Raw genomic sequence first — 21,252 nt, 5'->3', positions numbered from 1 at the left:
CCATAGTGTCTCTCTCTTTTTTTTTTTTTTTTTTTTTTTTTGGTCCCAGGCTGAAATGCAGGTCATGTGGGATCTGACACCTAACTCCAAAGTGGGTTTTCTGAATGTCACTGGGTTTGAAATTCCAATAGGTATTAAACTGGTAAAGGAGAATTAAAAGCAGACAATTTAATTTTGCAAAACAAATCCACAGAAATTGCTGGAGGGCCTTGCCTTTGTTTTGGCAAAATGAAGCCAGATGGCGCTGCCCACGGTGATGGCAGCCTCTTGAGGTAGCATCTGAGGTTCACGGCCTCAGCACTGGGCCAAGCCTATTTTTCTTGGCATCAGAAACTTCCATGATTTAGCGGCTTTCCCCAGGAAACTTGGGTCCTCCTCCAGCTCATGATAACTATTCCACGTTCAGGCGGGGGCCTGAGGGGGGGGTAGACAGAGGTGGTAGACGTGAGTGGACCCCCACTTGTGGGTAGCACAGTCCCCTCAAACTTCCTCTCCTGGTGGCAGTCCCCACAGTGGGGACCAGTTTTCCTTGTGGGAATTAGCCAACGGTTTAGACAACCAACTTTCTAGGAAGAGTTTTAAATTATGAGCAAACTCAAAAATTTTGAAATGCTTTGAACCTCTGGGGTTTGTGAATCTACCGTACTGGGGGCTCAGAATTCTCCTCATGGGCTCTGAGTCTGGGACCCAAACCCATGAAAACTGGTACACAGTGGAAGCTGTCTGGCTATGGCTTTGTGCAGAAGCCCGTGGTAACAAAAACACAGCACTAACACTAACCCTTGCCCTTAAAATCTGTGACGCCAGGAGCATCAGGCAAGGGCAGAGAGCAAGGGCATGGGACCCAGTTTACAGGCAGGAAATGGTGGGCTCGGGAGCCTGGCAGCTCACAGCCATCACCGATTTTCCCACTCACACCTCCATGAGACTTATATCGTCAGAAAATAATCTGTACTGCTGACAGCGTGGCATGTTATTTATTCCAAATGAAGAGTATTTCTGTTCAGCCATAAAGATGGGAACATAAAATTAACAAAAACTACAAGGTAAATTTGGAGGCACTTTGTTTTACATTGTTACCAAGGTATGTAAAATATTTTATGTTGCCTCATATGGTCAAATACGGTACATTGTCACCATCAGTCATAAATCTTATCTGAAAATAACTCTTTGTAGGGGTGCCTGGGTGGCTCAGTTGGTTAAGCGTCCGACTCTTGATTTCTGTTCAGGTCATGATCTCACGGTTGAGCCCCACATCAGGCTCTGTGCTGGGTGTGGAACCCGCTTGGGATTCTCTCGCTCCCTCTCTCTCCGCCCCTCTCGCCTCCAACAAAAAAATAACTCTTTGTAGGAAAGCTGCACATCCACATGTATTTGGACCTTGACCTTAGGTGGTATACAAAAATTGTTTCAAAATGGATTAAAAATTTAAACGTTAGAGCTAAAACCCCACAGCTCTTGGAGGAAAATCTTTATGACACTGGATTTGGCAATGATGACTTAGATATGATAGTAAAAACCACAGGCAAAAAGTAAAAATAGGTACACAGGACTATATAAAAATTTAAAACTCTGCATCAAAGGATCAATCAACAGAGAGAAATGGTAACCTATGGGATGGGAGAGAGTATTTGTAAATCCTATATCTGATAAGGGTTAATATCCAGAATATATAAAGAAAGTGTACAGGGGGAGTCTGGGTGGTGCAGTCCGGTGAGCGTCTGACTCTTGAATTTGGCTCAGGTCATGATCCCAGGGTTGTGGGATCGAGCTCCACGTCAGGCTCTACACTGAGGGTGAAGCCTGCTTAGGATTCTCCCTCTGTCTCTCCCTCTGCCACTTTCCCCTGCTTGCGCGCTCTCTCTCTCTCTCTCTCTTTCTCTCTCTCTCAAAAAAAGAAAGAAAGAAAACAATGCCTACAATAATAGGAAAAAATAACTCAATTTAAAAATGGGCAAAAGACCTAAGTAGACATTTCTTTATTTTTTTTTTTTTAATTTTTTTAACGTTTTATTTATTTTTGAGACAGAGACAGAGCATGAACGGGGGAGGGGCAGAGAGAGAGGGAGACACAGAATTGGAAGCAGGCTCCAGGCTCTGAGCCATCAGCCCAGAGCCCGATGCAGGGCTGGAACTCACGGACCTCGAGATCGTGACCTGAGTTGAAGTCAGACACTTAACTGACTGAGCCACCCAGGCGCCCCAGTAGACATTTCTTTAAAGAAGATGTTCACTTCAAATGACCAACAGCACATGAAAAGATACTCAATACCAGTAATCATTAGGGAAATGCACATCAAAATCTCAATGAGCTATCACCTCACATTCATTGGGATGGCTACTATTTTTTACAAAACAGAAAATAACAAATGTTGGCAACGATACGGAGGAGTCGAAATCCTTGTGCATTGTTGGGGGGAACGTAAACTGTTGCAGCCACTATGGCCGCCATGGTGGTTGCTCAAAACATTAAACATAAAATCACCGGATGATCCAGGAGTTCCACTTCCGAGTATATTTCCAAAAGAATTGAAAGCAAGGAATCAAACAGGTATTTGTACACCATGTGCAGAGTTGCATTATTCACAATAGCCAAAAGGTGGGAGAAACCCAAGTATCCATTGACAAATGGATGGATAAACAAAATGTGGTGTATTCGGTGGAGTGATACAATGGAGTATCGTTCAGCCTTAAAAAGCGATGCAATTCTGACACAGGCTACAACATGGATGTGTAAGGGTTAAATTGTACTGTAGGGCTAACGCTTAGCTTGAAAGATAACAACTTTGTTCTGACACTGAAGGTCAAAAGATAACAACCTTGCTTTTACTCTTGTAAATCATACTTCATACTCTTGTGAATCAGGCTTTACCAATGAAGGAAACAAAACCTCAAAAAAGAGCATCAGAGACAAGGGCAAGGAGATCCACTGGTTGCAACTTAGTGGCAGAAAGTCTAAAATAATCACCTCATTCGATAACTGTTTCTGACTCATCTGGCAACTGTTTCTAACTCATCTGGGAACTGTTTCTCTGTTCTGTTCCCAGATAATGATAAAACGATGTGATCGGCTTTAAAAACTCTGTACCCCGGCTGTTCGAGGCCACACTCTTATCAAGAGTGTTGGTCCCAATTGGTCGGCCTTGCCTCTCATTGTAATAAACTTTGTTGCAACTGTCACTGGTGCCCATAGCATTCTGTTTTAGGAGTTGCGTGGATGCAACAGATGAACCTTAAAGACATCGTGTTACGCAAAATAAACCAGTGACAAACGGACAATTACTGTACAATCCCACTTATATGAGGTCTCTAGAGTAGTCATGGAAAGAAACACAATGGCAGTTGCCAGGGGCTGGAAAGAGGGGGAGTTTTGTAACGAGTTTAGAGTTGCAGCTCTGCAAGATGAAAAGGTTCTAAGATTGGGTACACAGCAATGTGAATACACGTACCACTGTGAATTGCACATTTAAAATGGTTGAGGTGGTAACTTTTATATATTGTACACTTCACCACAATGTAAAGGCAGGTAACTGTTTGCAGAGGGAGAGTTTTCTTTTTCTTCTCCCTCCTGGGTTGCTATCAGATCTGCATGGAGTGTTTCTAGGCGCCAGAAACCACCTAAATTCCCACAGTTTTTTTCCCCCATGGTATGTTAAAAGTCTGCCTTTGAAGACACGCTAATTTCAAAATACACTTTATTCCTAAACTTTAGTTAAAAGTATTTATGCTAGGCTTTTACCTCACTTAATTAAAAACAAAAAGGCCATGTTTGATGTGTGTTATGCTGTGTTTGAGGCCATCTTTCCTAGCCAGATGCATCCTCTAAATAAGACCAAGCTGTATTTCTTCAATATGGGTTCTTGATGGAAACAGAAAAGCAGCCATAGGCAAGTCCTTTCAACCAAGTTAAAGCTGACCCCTCATAAAGTGTTAAATGAAGACGGTGGCTATAGAGCAGGCATGATGATCCCCATTCTACAGATGAGGACACTGAGGCCCAGAAAGGAAAAGCGACTTGCCCCAAATTATGTCCACAGGAAAGCCAAGGCTGGCTCTCTCTCTCTGCCTTTTGGACCCTTGTTGCTTTGGATCCAGTGGGTGGAGGTGGAGGGAGTGCATGCTGGCTAAGAGCCAGGATGCCTCCTCCTTCCCTGAGCCCTTGCTCCCCAGGCAACCTAAGGGCTGGCTCTTAGTTCCGTGGGGAAAAAATAGGTCAAACTGTAAGGTAACTGGTGGGCCTACAGGCACCAGCTCCATGTGTCCTGAACACCCCACCCCAAGGTAAGAGCCAAGAAGGCCTCAGAAATCCCAGGCACCCCATCCCCAGGCCTGTTCCAGGCACTGGTCAGGGCTCCAGGATTTAGCTCTTAGGTAACTCCTTATTATGGGATTTAACAGTAAGTAAAATGGATACATATTAAGCATTTAGCACAATCGTGAAATCAGTAAAATCAGGCTTGGTAGTGGCCCCTGGAATGGGGGGGGAGGGTCTGGGTGGCAATGGTGGCAGTTCCCGAGGGCCTTCCAGCTGTCTCTGGCTCTCGGCAGGAGGAGGCCACCCAGGTCTGCTGCCCGCCCAGCCTCTGCAAGGGGCCCAGCCGGCACTCTGGGAGTGAACACAGAGGGAACGAGCAATCAGGGCAACCCCAATAGCCATCTGCTTCCCACCGGGGCTCAGGCCAAGAGACCGGTAGCGCTGGACAAACCCTGGTCACTCATTCAGTGAGCCCTCTCATTAACCAACCATCACCTGGTGGTTAGCCTTCTTATTAACCAAGAGCATGGGGCAGGGGGAGGCAGACGCATCTCTGGAAACTGGGTATGGTCTCCCACCTTCCTCCACCAGGCACCGTCCCACATCCCACCCTACAGAGTCAGCACAAGCGTCCCCTCCTCCAGGAGGCCTTCCCAGGTGTCCCCCACCCCTGGCAGGTTAGATGCTCCTCCTGGAGGTTAGTGGTTCTGTGCCCACCCCCCCACCACAGCACCTATCTCTATGAGTTACAGGTGCTCTTTGTCTTACGGGAGAGCTCAGTGGGGGCAGGGAGCAATCAGGCAAGATCAGAGTAACAGTAGGTACATGGTAACAATCATAACAGACATGGTAACTGCGGCCATAGTCCACTTCCCCTGCATGAGGTCCTGGCCTAGGCTCTGCGCATTGCATGTATTTCCTCTCCTGCTGTCCCCCCTCCCTGGAGGGCACCCGCGGTACTCCATTTTACCGGAGCCGACCCGGCTTCTCACCCATCCTTGCTGTGCACTAAGTTTGTGTCCGTGGGCAGTTTACTTACCCTTCTGAGCCTGTCTGGCCCAGCACCCGTGCTGGTGACCACTGCTCCACGTGGCCTCCTGCGCTGGCTTCCTGCTTTATCTCCACGCACGCACAATGAGTTTTGAGGTCCTCTGGTGAATGACTCCCCATGCTTTGCCCATTCTCTCCTTCCCCCTCAGAGAGCAGGCCACTAGGTTTGTGGGTGCTGCCACCTAGTGGCCACAGGCCACCGGGACATCACTAGAGTGGCCTCTGCACAGTTTGGCCGGCTGCTGGAAGCCGGCCCCTCTCTCCCGAGCGCACTGCCAGCCAGGCGGCAGGAGCACATTTGCAGAAGGCAGGACAGCTGGACTCCAGAGAATACCACCTTGGAGGCCCAGCAGCTTCACGATCAGGCCCAAGAGTGCCATGGAATGGGTCCAAGTCCTGGTTCTGCCGCTTCTCAGATATGAGACCCTGGGGCTAGTTGACTAATTGCTGTGGGCTTCAGCTGCCTCATCTGTCAAATACGTAACCTTGTCCTCCTGTGTTAGGGCCACATGCCCCAGGCCATAACTTGGAGAGTCTTCCTGGAGCATGCCCTTTTAACTTCATTATCATTGAAAATGGAATTTATGTTAAATGCGTGCAAATTAGGTATTGCACTCCAAAATTATGTTCCTTTAAAGCAAAACCTGGGTCGGGGCGCCTGGGTGGCTCAGACGGTCAAGCGTCCGACTTCGACTCAGGCCACGATCTCGCGGTCCGTGAGTTCGAGCCCCGCGTCGGGCTCTGTGCTGGCAGCTCTGAGCCTGGAGCCTGCTTCCAATTCTGTGTCTCCCTCTCTCTGACCCTCCCCCGTTCATGCTCTGTCTCTCTCGGCCTCAAAAATAAATAAACATCAAAAAAGAAATTTTAAAGCAAAACCTGGCCTTCTAAGAATTTGGGGTTTGTGCAGGCTGTTAGTCTGCCCCTCCAGCGTCTCTCACAAGGTGCATCTTCGCGGTCTTCTGCTGTTAAGGCTTCTACCACGAGCAGCCCTCACATACCAGCTTTGAACCATGTCTTGGGCACTTGGCGCCTATCTCATTTAGCCCTCACACAACACACTGTCCTTATTTCACCGAGCAGAAATCAGGTTCAGAGAGGCCAAGTAACTTGTCTGGGGTCACACACACACCTGCTATAAGAAGGAACCAAGCCTCACACCAGAGCCTGTGTGACCCCAGAACTCTCGCCTGCCCACCACTGTAGAAAGCCCTGGAAACTGTTGTTCTGTCCCTGAGTTTTCCCAGGAGCACACGACAGAGACATTTGCTCACTGAGGTACACTCCTCGGGGTCCCAACACCAACTAGAGAAGGCCATCCTGGCCAAGGGGGCCAAGTAGAGAGAAGCCAGCACTTGCTCTCCCCCTGCTCTCGCTGTCCCCTCAGGAGACTGCCAGCCAGTGACGAACAGGACTTCCTATTCTCCTTCAGAAGACACAGCACAGGCAAGACTTCCTCGTACTGATGGATTTCCTGGCTGTTTCAGTTCTCTTGCTAGGGAATGCTCTGAACCAAGGTCCTGAGGGCACAGGGGGCCATGAACACATCTCTTCTGCTTACCTAACTCTCCCATGACAGGGCTGGAAGTGTGGACAGAGCCCTTCTCTCACGGAGACATGGTCGCAGGGTACAACGGGAAGGCGGTGTCCCATCCCCGAGGAAGGAAAACTAAGACCCAGAGAGGGGATAGGACTTGCCCAAGGTCACAGAGCAAGAGTTAGCAAAGCCCCTGCCCGGATTCTGCCTATTGCCCACCGCCCTGGGTTCCTGACAGGAATGCTGATATTCTGTGCGGATCCCCATGGGGACAGGCCTCCCACACACACACCCGGCCCAGCTCTGTGCATGCTGGAGCTTAGAGAGCTAGTGAAGAAGATGCCTCCAGGGAGGCAGCCTGGAGTTAACGGTTGCCCCCCCCCCCCCCAGGGGCAGTTCCCATCTCCAGAGGACCTGGTTTCCTGGGGGAGCCCTCATGCTTGTGTCACACTGGCTGGGACACATGGGGACAGATGACCGTTTCGAGATTTTCCTATTTTCCTTCTTAGTTACTAAGCAACCAACTAGAGTCTAAATGCTCAGGAGAGATAAAGCAGACGAAGCACTGTATAGTGCCCAGAGGGGCTTGGCCCCCACAGTGTGGCCTGCTGAGTTCTCAGGGGCTACAAGGGTCATTCTCGAGGGGAGAGTAAGCTGTGGGTTGGGGACAGTGAGGCAGATCGGGAGACCAGCGGGCTGTACCACCCACCTGGATACCCCCCAAGAATCCCCAGGATAGCCCAGGTTTGATGGGAAAAAGAGAAAGGATTATATGCTGACCTATTCTGGGGCCTTGGGCCAGGCATTGCCTCTCTTAGGGCCCCCGTTACCCCCTGTATACTATGGGTACCTGTCTCTTGCCAGCTTGGTGGGTACAGTGAAGGCAGTATGAATACACCAGTGGACACTGGGTCACTTCCAGGATGGCCGGGGCTCCCAGTGCTGGACAAGCATCTATCTCAGTCTCTTCCATGCTGCTCTGGAAGGCTAGCAGACCCCAGGAGGGGTGAGCATAGAAGATGGCCTTTCTGCTGTCCTGTGAGACAGGCCGCCCACCATGAGCAGCCCTCACCCCCATCCGCTGAGGCCCTGCCCCTCCCGAGATATTGAGTGGACTGCTCTGTCACCCACAGCCCTCTTGGCCACCGCCAGCCCATCTGTAACGCTCTCCTCGCACTCTCCCACATAAGTGGGGGCTCCCCTCATTGGCTCTCTGTTCAAAAAGCCTCTCCTTTCTAACAAGCCCGGGAGGCCTTCACCCCACACACCCACACACCCCCGCGGTTGGCAGCAGAGAAGAGTAGCAGCACCAGTGACGGGTGCCCTGGACACAGCTCCCGGGGTGCCTGGGGACAGGCTGCAGACCCAGGCAGTGTACTGAAGCCCAGTGGGGAACCCCACCCCCCAGGGGCCAGGGCTAGCAAGGATCCCAGGCTGCGGTTTCTCAACCACTCAGCGCTAGGGTTGCACTTCTGCAATGGGAAATCACACATACATTTTCCTTCCTAACGGGAAAAAGGAAGAAAGCAGCAAAACTGATGAATGCTCTGACGTATCACATCCCCAAACCGCAGCCTTAAGTGCCAAGCCAGACCTGCCCTGGCAGGGACCCATTTGCTCCTGAGAGCTTATGGCTGCCGAGTCACAGCCAGAGGTGCCCCTGGCGGTAAGGTAGGTGGAGGGGGACTTGACGTACAGCCAGGGGAGATGGCCCAGGGTGGCGGGGGGAGGTGGGGAGCAGAGCCCCTGCTGGCTACTCACCAGGCACGTATGTCAGTGTCTTTCTGCTGTCTCCTCCCAGAGACGGCATTGGTAGGGCTGGGTTCTGCTTCCCCAGAACAACTGGAGGGTCCTGGAGATGTGAGCCCCTCTTCTGGGGCTCTGTGCTGCTGGGGGATTTCTGTCGGCTCTGGAGCGCGCAGTGGAGCAGAGAGTAATGTCTCACGAGCAGCGGTGAACCCTCATTTCTGAGGGATTTTCTCAGGGTCCCTGGGATGTGAGATCGGGTCCTAGAAGTGAACTCTGAGTTTCTGGCCTGGCCTGAGGACTTGGATACCCCACTTGGCCATTCTGGGCCCAGCTTGTCTTTTGTAGTCAGGAGGTCTCCTGCAGGCTGGGGCCAGAGGGGGTTGTGGATGGAGACATGTGTATATCTGTGCTTTAGGGAAAAGGGAGGGGCCTGAGGGGCCAGAGGGGAAGGTCTTCACCATGAACCTACTTCACCCAAAATGCAGAAGGGGTGGAGGGCCCCAGATTCAGACCACCTGTGACAGGATTCCAGCCCCCCCCCCCCCAACACAGCCCTTGAGCTCTAGGCTCACATTTGCCGCGTACCTAAACTTGGTTTCACATGATTTTCATGTGTGCGCGTCTCTTCATTGAGCCATTTGTCAAATGTGCCCCCAGACACATGTGGCCAGGCCCTGTTTGTACAGGGCAATGGGACACTGGGCAACAGGGCAGCTCAGACCACAGCCTGCCCCTGGGAAGTCTCAGAGACAGAGCAGGAGGGCTCAGGGAAGACAGGACGAGGACCCACATAATTCTGACGTGTAATGAGAAGATGGACTGAATGGCGGTGTCCGGAAAGGGTCAGAGGGCAGAGACAGGAAAAGAGCTACATTAGAAGACGCCACATTGGAACCGGGGCTTTAAAGAGGAGCGGTATTTGGTCAGGGTTTGGGATGGAGGATACATTCTTAGCAGAGAAAAACCTGTAAGCAAAGTCTGGTGCCGAGAAAGTGTACAATTAGTTATTCAAACCCACTCATCCCCTGGTTCCCAGTGAAGGCTCTGGCAGGTTCTGGGCCATATGGGGTTGGGGGATGTGCCAGAGAGTTTATATTCCTCAAATGCATGCAGGAGCAAAGCCGACTATTGTAAGTAGCCTTACTGCATGTGCCAGTGACATTCTAAAGGACAAATGATCAGAGATGGAGTTGCTGGAACAAAGGATGTGTGCGATTCACACTGTGGCCGCCTTGTTACTTGGCCTCCACACAGCCCCTGTCAGTTCTTTTTTTTTTTTTTAATTTTTGAGAGAGAGAGAGAGAGAGAGAGAGAGCGCATGCATGACTTGGGGAGGGGGAGGGGAGGCAGAGCATCTGAAGAGGGCTCTGTGCTGAAAGCAGCAGAGCGAGCCTGATACGGGGCTCGAACTCACAAACTGTGAGGTTGTGACCTGAGCCGAAGTCAGGTGCTCAACCAACTGAGCCATCCAGACGCTGTGAGCCCCTGTTGGTTCTTGAGTGACATCTCTCATGGCTCTCCACCTTCTCCATCAGGATCTGTCCTCTGCCCATATAATGAGACATTCATGCCCAAAATACACTTGGCATGGGGCCAGGCCCATAGAAGCAACTTGGAACATGCTAGCTGTTTTTCTTCATCCTCTGGGTCTCCAGGGAGCCTTTCTGGTTCCCCCAGGAGCCAGCTGGGCTTCCCTGTTCTGTCTCTCTCCATAATTCCTGATGCTAGAGGCACCTGTCTCCTCCCCCAGCTGGGTGTTCTGGAAATCAAGTTCTTGTTCTCCTATTGCCTGTGCTCATTGCCAGCAGCTGCTCAGTGCCTGGCTCAAACAAGGGCCCAGCAAGGGTATTTTTGTGTGACGGTTGAATACGAGGAAGGTGTATCCTGTCTGTCTGTTCTTCCCTCCCCTCAAAACAGGGCCAGATTGTCTCCAGATGTCAGTAGGCCACCACCATAACCACACCGCAGAAGCTGGTATCCCATATACCTTACAAAAACAAGGAGGGGCATACTGACAGTACAGAAAAGAAAACTAAAGCTCAGAGTGGATGGGTGGTAAGGCCCACTCACAGAATATGATCAAGGTGACACTGAGATTAGAACCAGTGGGGCTGAGGGGCGCCTGGGTGGCTCAGTCGGTTAAGCGTCCGACTTCAGCTCAGGTCACGATCTCATGATGCACGGGTTCGAGCCCCATGTCGGGGTCTGTGCTGACAGCTCAGAGCCTGGAGCCTGCTTGGGATTCTGTGTCTCCCCCTCTCTCTGCCCCTCCCCCACTCGCACTCTGTCTCTGTCTCTCAAAAATGAATAAACGTTAAAAAAAATTAAAAAAAAAAAAAGAACCATTGGGGCTGAACTTCCACACCAGCTTGAGCCTCGGTGTTATCCTGGCTTGAGCAGGATGACCATGTCCACACTCCGTGCTCCGCTCTGTTGGGCTGGAGGGGGTCCAGGGTCCCTGAGCTGGGCAAGCATGTCTAGGTTCAGGGAGTCACAGAGGTGTCAGGCTCCAACCACACTTCTCTGTCTGTGTTCCATCCTTCCCAGGCTCCCATCCACGGAGAAGCCTCTCACGGTCCTGCATGTGAGCCTGTACCACCCCACGCAGGACCCAGACACCTTTGCCAACGTCCCACCGAAGCTGCAGCATGACACCAACCCGCTGCTGGTGGGGCGGGGCCCCGACGCCCACCTCCAGCTGCGGCTCCCGTGCCTCTCCCGCAGACACCTGTCGCTGGAGCCCTACCGGGAGAAGGGTGGCACTCCCCTGGCCTTCTGCCTGAAGGCCCTGAGCCGCAAAGGCTGTGTGTGGGTCAACGGGCTGACTCTGAGGTTCCTGGAGCAGGTTCCACTGAGCGTGGTCAACAGGGTTGCCTTCTCCGGCATCCAGATGGTGGTCCGCATAGAGCGAGGCACCTCCCTGGAGGCCTTTGTCTGCTGCTTCCATCTCAGCTCCTCGCCCCTGATTCACAGGCCCCAGGCTGAGGAGACTGATGAATGGGAAAGCAAACCCCAGGAGCAGCCGCCCCCAAGTTCGGGGCAGCGAGCTCCAGATCACCCGGGGCTTCTCCACGGCCCTTCCCATCCAAGCCCTGGAGGAGGAACAGAAACACAGCTCCAGAAGGAGCCCTCAGAAAGTATGCTCTGCTAGCCCCAGCGGCCCAGAGCAAGGCTTACCTGAAATAGAACTTGAACTGTTGTAGCTACATCATGTGAGGCTGACAAGCAAGATGGGCCTGGTAATAATGAACAGATTCTGCAAACGCGAACAGCCTGGGCTGGGGGAGCACCCTCCATGGTTACAGCTACGTAAAGGAACGGGAACTTCGCATACGTTAGAGGCCCTGAGGGCTTCTGAGAGCCTCTCTCAGCCTTTCCCCACATTTCCCCCGGCCTGTCTGCCTAGGAGTTACTTTATGTGGCTAATTTCGTGAGCCGCTTAAGAGCTGGAGTCTGAGGTTGCACGAGGAATGCATGGACACATGTACCAATTACGTTCGTGGTAGCTCGGGGTTACCTTGGGCTTTCTAATACCCACAGGCACTCAGGGCTTAGGGAAGCCTGTGTTTAATAAACTGTAAGTATTTCATTAAGCTGGCATGCCCAGTAGGATTCCCTGATCGCCAGACGGGGTGCGTGCACGCCACGTTGTCACGCAGAGGCAGGGGCGGGAAATACAGAAGAGGTGTAAGAGGAAATTGGAAAGGTGGGGGCTCACATTTCTGGAAAGGATGTGGGCAGAGCTCAGCGTTTCCTGGGGGCGGGGAGCTGGGGGCTGGGCCTGCCGGGAAAGTCACTGTCACACGGTCATCCTCACACTCCCTCCCTCTGTTATTTCTGGATCAAAGCCTTGGCTGATGGGAGGGCAAGATCTCCAGGGAAAGGTGGCTTCCCAGAGCAGAGAAATCTTTCAGGACTAAGTCCGTGAGGGTGGGGGGAAGAGGTTGTGGTAAAATTCAGCTCAACGGTAATTTTACTCAAAGTGGGTCATATACCAATGGGGGTGGGGTGGTCTTTCCAATATAAGGAACTAGTTAGTAAGCCATGCAGGTTAAGGGTGGGACAACTTCTCAGTGAACAGAGGGGCTGAACACAAGTACCTACTCTCCACATCATCTCCATTCCAACTCCCCAGGGGGGGGCTTGCAAGCATCATTGAGAAACAATGTTCACCCGTGCGGTGAAGGGAGGGACCTACAAACTCAGATGGCCATCATCATCTTAGACCATGCTCTAGGATATTGGAGACACTGAGCCTGGCAAGAAGATTCAGCTGGTCTGCCAGGCACTCCCTGAGCATCCTCTCCATGGGGAAGACAGCAGTGGGCAGGAACCAGGCCTGTCCTGGCTTGGGAAGCTTCCCTTCTAATGGAGAATAGGACAAGTACACTCAGATTACAGCAAAAGGCAGAGGAGGGCAAGGGCTGTAAGAAGAAGGGGCTGTCCAATGCTTGAATGGCATGTGGGGGCCCCCCAAACAGTCCTTCACTCAGTTATTCAACAAACTTTCACCAGATGCTATGCAAAGCCTCAGGAACCCGCAGTGAACTAGGGTGACAAAGTCCCTGCCCCCAGAGAGTTTACCTGGGCTCATGAAAGACACCTGTTGAGGAACTAATCACTGAATTATTTGATCATCCCTGTTCTTGGTGCTATAAACATTGTGTTTTCTCTCTCTTCGGGCTGGTGTTAACATTAGTTCTACCATTAAGTGGCCGTGTCTGGTGAGTGCTTACGTGTGCTTAGCCCTCTGCTAGGAGCTATGTGCCTTGCCCAGCTGAATCCTCAAAACACTCAGAGGGACAGTGGTGTTAACACATTGTACACCTGGGGAAATTGAGGCTTAGAAAAGGTATCTTGCCCAATATCATGCCACTTACTGGCTGTGTGATGTTGGGCCAGGGACTTAGCCTGCTCTTGGTCTCCATTTCTCCCTCCGGCAAGTGGGTAAGATAACAGTCACCATTCACTGGTGATGTTATGACGGTCTTAGGAGCTCATAGTGAAGCATCTGTCACATAGTAGGCACTCAGGAAGGGTTAGACACCATCATGAAACCTGACAGAGGGAACGTGATGGGTCCGTACCCAAGGGCTCACCTGCAGTCTGTGATTTCCTGATAAAGGATTTTGTCTTTGCTGCAGGCCTGGTGGGCAGTCAGGAGGGGGCTTGAACCTGTTCCTTGCACCAGAAGGCCCGATATTTAGAGTTTGTTGGATGGGAGACACACGGTCGGGGCTGGCAAGCAGAAGCCGTGTGCTGGGCCGTCTGATGAAGCCCACTGTTTTGGAGCTGCCTTTGTATTTCACGCACGGGTTCAAAATGCAGCGATGATCCCTCCGGAGACCAAAACGTTCGCCAAACTGTGTATAAGGGAGCAGATACAGAACATACAGAGCAGGGAAGCCACAACCTGGAGACCACACCTGAATTTCAAAGGCAGAAAAGAGGAAGCTGGCTGGTGGCACGCTACCCCAGAGTCCCAGGGAGCAGCTCCCCTGCTCCAGCACGAAACTCTACCACTCAAGGGGTCCCCTCCCCCCCGGAAGAAAGTAAACCCTAGTCGCGGGGGGTCTATGAGAGGAACCGAGTTACCTCCCCCATGAGGAGTGGGAGATTCAGAGGGAAGTGTCTGGGAGTCCCTCCGGGCCCGGGGATGAAGTGTGCAGCAGACTGAAGGATGCCTGCCAGACACCAGGCAGGAGGGGGCCCAGACACGTCCGGCTCGTTGTTTCGGACTCTGCTGATTCACAAACTCTCCTTGGAAAACTCACCGCTTGCCTCCTACCAGGTTTCAGGGCAGCAAAGCTCCGCTCTGTGCTAGATTCCATCTTTCTTGACCAGAGAACCATTTAAATCACCGGGTCCCTGCACCCACCCGCATTTGCACACTTGGCCTGCACAGGCAGCCTGAGCAGGTTGGAAAGACCCTCCCAGAAACCTCCTCTGCATTCTCTCAGCTCCCACACACAGGGCAGTGCACGGAGGCGAGGGGGTGCACGTGCACGCGCGGACACAGGCTACGCCCACCCGCTGGGGCGGCTCCAAGCCGGGGCTCTGCAATCGGGTGCTGTCTGGGTTGGAATTCCTACTCCACCGTTACTAGCTCTGTGACCTTGGACAAGTGAATGAATGTCCCTGTGCCTCTGTTTCTTCTTCTGGAAAATGGGAAAAGTGACAGCCAGCGGTGGTGGTAAAATGAAGCAGTGCATATAAAGCACCTAGTGTGGTGCTTGTAGGTACCTACAAGGCACCTACCTTGGCGCATAGTAGGTACTCAGTAGAGTAAGCTTTCACTGTCCAATTCAGTGGAATGAATTGAATGCGGTTGACACATACACTCAGCGTATACACACATGCGTACGTCTGCTACAAAGGGCTACAACAGTTACCCCCAGAGCACTACGATTCTCTGAAGGCATGTCCGGAAATCTAGAAATCACCCCTTGTGCACTTTAAGACATTTTAACCTTCACATTCCTCTGCTCTTCCAAGAATGGGACTCTCCCCAACCTGTCTGTAAGTGGGACACCGTAACCTCCCGAGCCCCATTTCCAGGGAGACCTGAGAACTCCACATAAATATGCAGGGCTCTGAGGCGTGAGCAAGCAGGGTGAAGATGTGATGGCAGGACAGCACAACCGTGGCTGTGGCCGGGGGCAAGGAAGGGCACCGGACACCCCAATGCTGTCGCCGTAGTTTCTGTGTCTGTCTCCCTGTGAGACTTAGGCTCCACACAGATGAGGACCACGGGTTGTTTGCTGTTGTGTTCCAGGGGGCCATTAGGGAGCTGGTCAGAGAATGGATGGACAGACAGACGGGCAAGGTGAGTTGTTAAGGCGTGAGCGAGGCAGGTGAGGGCATGGCCAAGGCTTGTAGTGGCAGGAGGAGAGATGGGTCGGCCAACTGGGGCAGCAGGGCCTGGAAGCCGTGGGCAGACAGTAAGTCTCTTCCAGCTCTAGGCCTCAGTGAGGAGAGCCCAGATCCTCCAGCTGGGGCAGAACACAGCTTGTGCTTCTCTCTGGGGCTTGAGCCTTTGCAGCCCAAGCCAGCCAGGATGCTGCATTTTTGAGATTCTGTGAGATGACTGCTGGGGAAGGTCGACAGATGTGACAGGTCCCCATGTGACTGAGAGACAGCTCTCAGCACTTCCTAGAGGCACATAGGTACCTCCAGGAGACCCTAGGAGGGGCTCCAATCACTAGGAGTCTTGAGTTGGACCGGCAGGATGGAGTGTGGGCCCCCTGCCCCCCACATCTCCTTGGATCTGGTTTGATACCTCTGCTCCACGCCCATATGATGGAGGCTACCCTCCACAGAACCTCCTCCCCCAGACACTCGCTAGGAACACGCTGCCTCCCTAAACCGACACCCCACCTGCACAGACCAGAACTGTTCCTTCAACGGATTCCCTGTGGCTTGGGAAGCTAAGACATCACACTGCTGAAGGCATCGGTATTTCCAAAGAAAGGGCTGGAGAGGGTAACGCTTACCCTGCAGGAGTGAGTTTCATCGTAGAATGAGCGGCATTAAACGTTTCATTGTAGGCCAGGGGCGCCTGAGTGGCTCAGATGGTTAAGTGTCTGACTCTTGATTTCTGCTTGGGTCATGATCTCATGGTTCGTGAGTTCTAGCCCCGCAACGGGTTCTGTGCTGACAGCGTGGAGTCTGCTTGGGATTCTGTCTCTGTCCCTCTCTGCCCCTACCCTGCTTGTGCTCTCTCACTCTCTCTCAAAACAAATAAATAAACTTTAAAAAAAAAAGCTTCACAGTAGGCCAATGAAGAAAACATGTCCCTTTCCCCTCAAATGGATAGTCACTTCATAAATGTATAAAGCAAGACATAGTCAAGTGGCTGGTTCAAGGTCTCCCTGTGACTAAATAGAGCTGAGACAGGATTCCAACAGAGCTAAGAATGGATTCTTTGCCTAACAGCCCACTGAGTAGCTAGGCTGCTGTCAGCAAAGATGTGTGTAGAAGCAAGTAAACCACAGGCAGTGTGGACAGTTCATCATCACCTCCAGGACCTTCCCCCACCCCCAAACTGGGCTGCGGAGGGGAGACTATCTACTCTATCTACTGTGTGAGCTCATTTCCTCCTCCTCAGCTTCTACCCCATGGCACCTGGTGATGCTGATGCTGCCATCGGGTTAGCTGGTCCCCAAACTGGACCCTCCAGCTTCCTGTCGCTGTGGCCGCCCTGCCCACATTCCGGCGCGCTCTGGTCGCTGGCCGGCACACGAGGCCCAAGCCTGTGCAAGGCTCTGGGAGAGGAGTAGACAGACCCAGCTCCTCCGCCTCTAAGTGGAGATGCCAAGTTAATGAACTCTATTCACATTGCAGGGCTGTGATCCCTCTTACCTTGAATGTGAACTCACAGGCGGATTAAAGTGAAATAAAACCTACCATTTGAATTACATTCTCAGCTGATTGGAAACATACATTACCTCCCTATGACCGGGCCGTGAGAAGGGAAGTTATTATCTTTCTTTAGAGTTTGTAAACTCTTTATGGCTGAGGCAGCTTTAAGCCCGCCGGGGGAAGAAATGATCCGGGAATAAATTGCTCTCATTTACCTTTGTTTTCCAATCACACGCTCCAGTGGGAACAAAACATCCTAAGTGAAGGGATGTGGGAAGCCAGGTGATCCCCAGCAGAAGAGTTTAATTATTTTCTTCTTTAAGGACGTGAGTTGAAAAGGCTTTAAAGTGTCTTTTGGTATGGGGCTTGCTCTGCAAAAATGTGCCCTCCCCCGATAATGCCAGCCTTCCCTGAACTGTTACTGTCTCTGCCTCTTCTTTCCAGGGGAACATTGCCTCCATTTCCCCCACAGTGCCTACCTTTTTAAGGGGCCCTGGCAGCTACAGTGCCCAGCTCCAGACCTTTGGGAACCAGGAAGGAGTCTGAGAAGGGGCAGATTTGAATAAAATTCAAATCACAGTCCTGGAAGGAGGGAAAGGACCCATGGGGTCTGGAGTTCTGAAGGGGGGCTTTCTTCCCCACTCTGTTATTTCTCCGATCCTCTGTGTTACCTAACAGAGAAATTACACAGAGCAGGTACCGGAGCAAAACCATCACGACGTCCAGGCTCTGAGCCAAGCATTCAAACTGCTGGAAGGAGCCCCAGCTGAGACATCTGCCTTGCTTTCCTTTAAAGACACAGAGGCAGGGGGTAGGGGGTGGGGACTCTTCAGAATAAAGCAGAGACGGGGATGGGGGGGGGGGGGGGGGTTCCCAGGGAGAGCTCAGTCAGGCAGCCAGCCACGGGTTTCCTTTCCGTAATTTCTTCTCTGAGGGATCAGGACACCATGATATCATTCCTCCATTCATATGCAGTTTTCTGCACAATGGGTCCTATTAGGTCACCTTGCCTGGGGGGAGGGAGCGGCGGGGGGGGGGGGGAGAGGGTGGGGGAGGTAGGAGAGGGTGCATAGCAGGATCCAGTCAAGAAAACAAAAACCACTGTAAGCATTGCAAAAACATAACAGGCCACGCACCTCAGAAATCAGCAAGAGCAGAAGTTGCTCCTACCTCTGGGGCTGCAGAGTCAACCAGAGCAGGCATTGCCAGGCACAGAGCTAGAACGAATGTGCCTTGTCCCTGCAGAAGCTGGGACCTTAGGGTCAGAGGCCATCTGGGGGAGGGGGGTAGGCTGGAGCCAAAGAGGAGATAACACCTGCCGCTCCAGACTCTCTCCCCAGCGTGAGGCGCTGAAAGAGAGGGTGACATATCCTGGCTGCTCCCCTCACCCACCCCTTGCGGTTCTTATTGGCCGAAGGCAGGCAGAAGGCAGCTGGTGAGCAACCCTGGGGAATGCAGTCTGCAGGGTGGACTGCCCCCCCCTCCCCTGCCCCGGTAAGCAGAGGAGAGAAGAAAGAAGGAGGGTCTGAGGGCAAAAAGGGAGAAGGGGGCCTGGGCCACCAGAAAGGGAGAGGAAAGGGGGCATGGCCTAGAGGGCTCCCCTGCCTGGGGGCCTCCTGGAGGCAACAGGCGAGCACAGACCCCCTCTCCCACACATCACCCCAACCACATATCCTTTGGCCTCTGTAAGAAAGGAAAGAGGAGGGCACAAGAGGACAGGTACTGACAGTGAGGTCCAGAGAAGAACCAGGTGGGGCCATCCTGGCCTGGGTCACGCAATCCAGCCCGGGCGCCTGCTTTGAAAACCCCTCTCCCCCCACCTCAGAGGCAGGGCAGCAGAGGAGGGTCCAAATCCCCACCGCTGTCCACTTACTGACCCTAAAACTTGCCTCATCTCCCAAGCCGCCGACGCCCAAGTACAAAACGGGAATGCTGTCAGTACCCGCGCCCCCTCTGTGCAGACGGAAATGCACACATACGTGTAATGGAACTTAGCATGCACGCCTTGGAAACGCTCAATGACTGCCGGCCGTGAGTGTGAACTGCCACCACCCATCCCCAAACGTTTCTCCCTCCAGAAAGCTTTCCTGACTTTTTCCAGAAAGGAATGGTCTCCTCCCAAGCTCCAAGCCTGTTGTGGGACACTCAGAGGGGTTTCCAGGCAGTGATCCATGGTATCAACCACATGGTATCTCCTCAGCTGGGAATACGTGTAGTTGCTGTGTGCTCTGCCCCGCCAACATGGCCCCGGGCAAGGCAGAGACCAACTCAACGAGTCTGCGAGTCTGCGTATGGATGGGACAGCCACCTGGCTCCTCAGCAGGGGTCTATTGACTGCCAAGAAAGTGAGCTGGGACAAAGAATTTGCGTGGGGTGAAAGCAGGTCTTCGGGAATGAGCTTTGAGAAGAACCTCATGTCACAACAAAGCTGCTGGTTTAACAGGTTAAAACGGACTTTAAACAATGAATTACTCAGAATGAGAAGAGGCCAGGGTAAGTGGTTTGTTCCATGAGTGCCCTCATCTTCTCTATAGGACCCTAAGCCCGGGAGGCAAGGACAAATCCAGCAAGGCCCTGCAGGGCTCACACCCCTGATTCTTCCACTCTCTGCCAATAGGTTTTCCCCGTTTCCAGATGAGTCCTATGTCTATGGTTCAACACAAGTGCCCAGCCCCCCACCACCCAGAAACACACGTACGAGGTGCAGAGCTCCCAAACTTGGACCTCTGCCCCGGGGAACACTGGAAGCAAGCAGGCTGCATGCTTGATGTCAGAGGTTTCCAGAATCATCCTGGCCCTCATTACTGAGGAACACATGGTCCCCTGTAGACACTTGTTGGAGGCCCAGGAGGGAAGCTAATAATCAGGGGGCTCCATCTTTCACTTTTACGTTCCTCTTCCCCTGGGGCTGCGGTTGCTGTGCAGATTTCAATTTGAAATGTCAGGAAAGCCTCATGTGGTTTGACTTCTCCTTCTCCATGCCACTCCCCATCTCGCGCGCACACACACACACACACACACACACTCACACACTCACACACTCTCACTCTGGGCTCTGTCTAGCACCCCGGGTAAAGTGTTGGTTAGAAATCCCCAGGGTCATTATGAGCTGTGAGTTTTGCTTCTCTGTTAAAGAGAAAATACCTCCACTTGAGACTCTCAGCATGCTTCACAAAACCAGGGTGAATATTTTGGCTGAGCTCAGGGAAAAAACCAGAAGCCAAGGAGAGACCTCATTACAGGAATGGTAGGAGGCATTTGGAGGAGGCCAAATTCAGAGTGTGCTGAATAAAGCAATGTCATATACCCTGCACCTGAGGGCCTGGGAATGCTGGAAGATCGAAGTCTGATGGACAAAGCAGCAGGTTGAGAGAACGACGCGGCATACCGAGAAAGTCACCAAAGGCTCTAGAGACTTCACTCTGCCAATCTCTACAGTCAGTCAGGGGCTGGCAGACGGTTAACCACCAGCTCTCTGGGTGGTGGGAGACCTCTGACTGTGTAGTGTTTGCCGATTTCTGATTTCCGTGATGGAAATTCTCCCACCATCGTCAGTTTCAAGGTATCAGGGTGACACCACTGAACCTGGAGTTGGAAAGAGATGTGCAGTAAACACACACAGATAGACTGGATGCAAATACCCCAAGAACACAGATATAGCCAAATATAGTAAAATAATTAGGAAACTGTGAGTTTTTATTATTTAACTTTGTATTTAATGTAACTTATTCAACACTAAGTTCATGTGCTTTCATTTTTCTTTTTTTTTCAATGTTTATTTTTGAGAGGCAGAGACAGAGGGTGAGTGGGGGAGGGGCAAAGAAAGAGGGAGACACAGAATCCAAAGCAGGCTCCAGGTTCTGAGCTGTCAGCACAGAGCCCGACGCGGGGCTCGAACTCACGAGCCGGGAGATCATGACCTGAGCTGAAGTCAGATGCTTAACCAACTAAGCCACCCAGGCGCCCCTTTGTGCTTTAATTTTCACTGGTGGATTGTTTAACAATCGGCTCTTATAAGACAGTGTGGGACCCTCTTAGCACACCACCATGTGGAGAAAGTTCCAGCATCTGAGAATGGTGGGCCAGAGAAACAAACAAACAAATAAACAAACAAACAAACAAACGTGTGAAAATGCCTTGAGATGCATATGGTGCCTACACAGAAGTGCCGGAGAGGTCAGGGTAACCATTCTAAGAAAACAGTATGGTGTTTGGCCATTTTAAAAGTGAAGTCATTTGTATTTATAATGTTAGATGTTTCAAATAACCTTATGAGGATTTTAAACCGTCCCATGCTACAGAT

General features: G+C 52.0%; 1 protein-coding gene across 1 annotated transcript; it reads left to right on the top strand.

Moving 5' to 3' along the window:
- Positions 1-8,404: 8,404 nt before the first annotated feature.
- On the top strand, positions 8,405-14,671 carry TIFAB (TIFA inhibitor). The gene is made up of 2 exons (XM_049649222.1): positions 8,405-8,510; positions 11,136-14,671. Exons 1-2 carry the CDS (start codon positions 8,470-8,472, stop codon positions 11,737-11,739), a joined length of 645 nt encoding a protein of 214 aa, XP_049505179.1. The 5' UTR covers positions 8,405-8,469; the 3' UTR covers positions 11,740-14,671.
- The last annotated feature ends 6,581 nt before the right edge of the window (positions 14,672-21,252 follow it).

The sequence above is a fragment of the Panthera uncia genome (assembly GCF_023721935.1).
Source record: "Panthera uncia isolate 11264 chromosome A1 unlocalized genomic scaffold, Puncia_PCG_1.0 HiC_scaffold_17, whole genome shotgun sequence".
In the NCBI taxonomy this organism is placed as follows: domain Eukaryota; kingdom Metazoa; phylum Chordata; class Mammalia; order Carnivora; family Felidae; genus Panthera; species Panthera uncia.
Note: the sequence above shows the minus strand (reverse complement) of the source record. Positions and strands in the feature narration are given on the sequence as shown.

Excerpts from the sequence above, each read along its gene's own strand:
- TIFAB (XM_049649222.1), top strand. The coding sequence starts at position 8,470 with ATGGCTGCCGAGTCACAGCCAGAGGTGCCCCTGGCGGTAAG. Across the intron at positions 8,511-11,135 it reads GAGGTGCCCCTGGCGGTAAG|GCTCCCATCCACGGAGAAGC; the intron begins GTAGGTGGAGGG and ends CATCCTTCCCAG.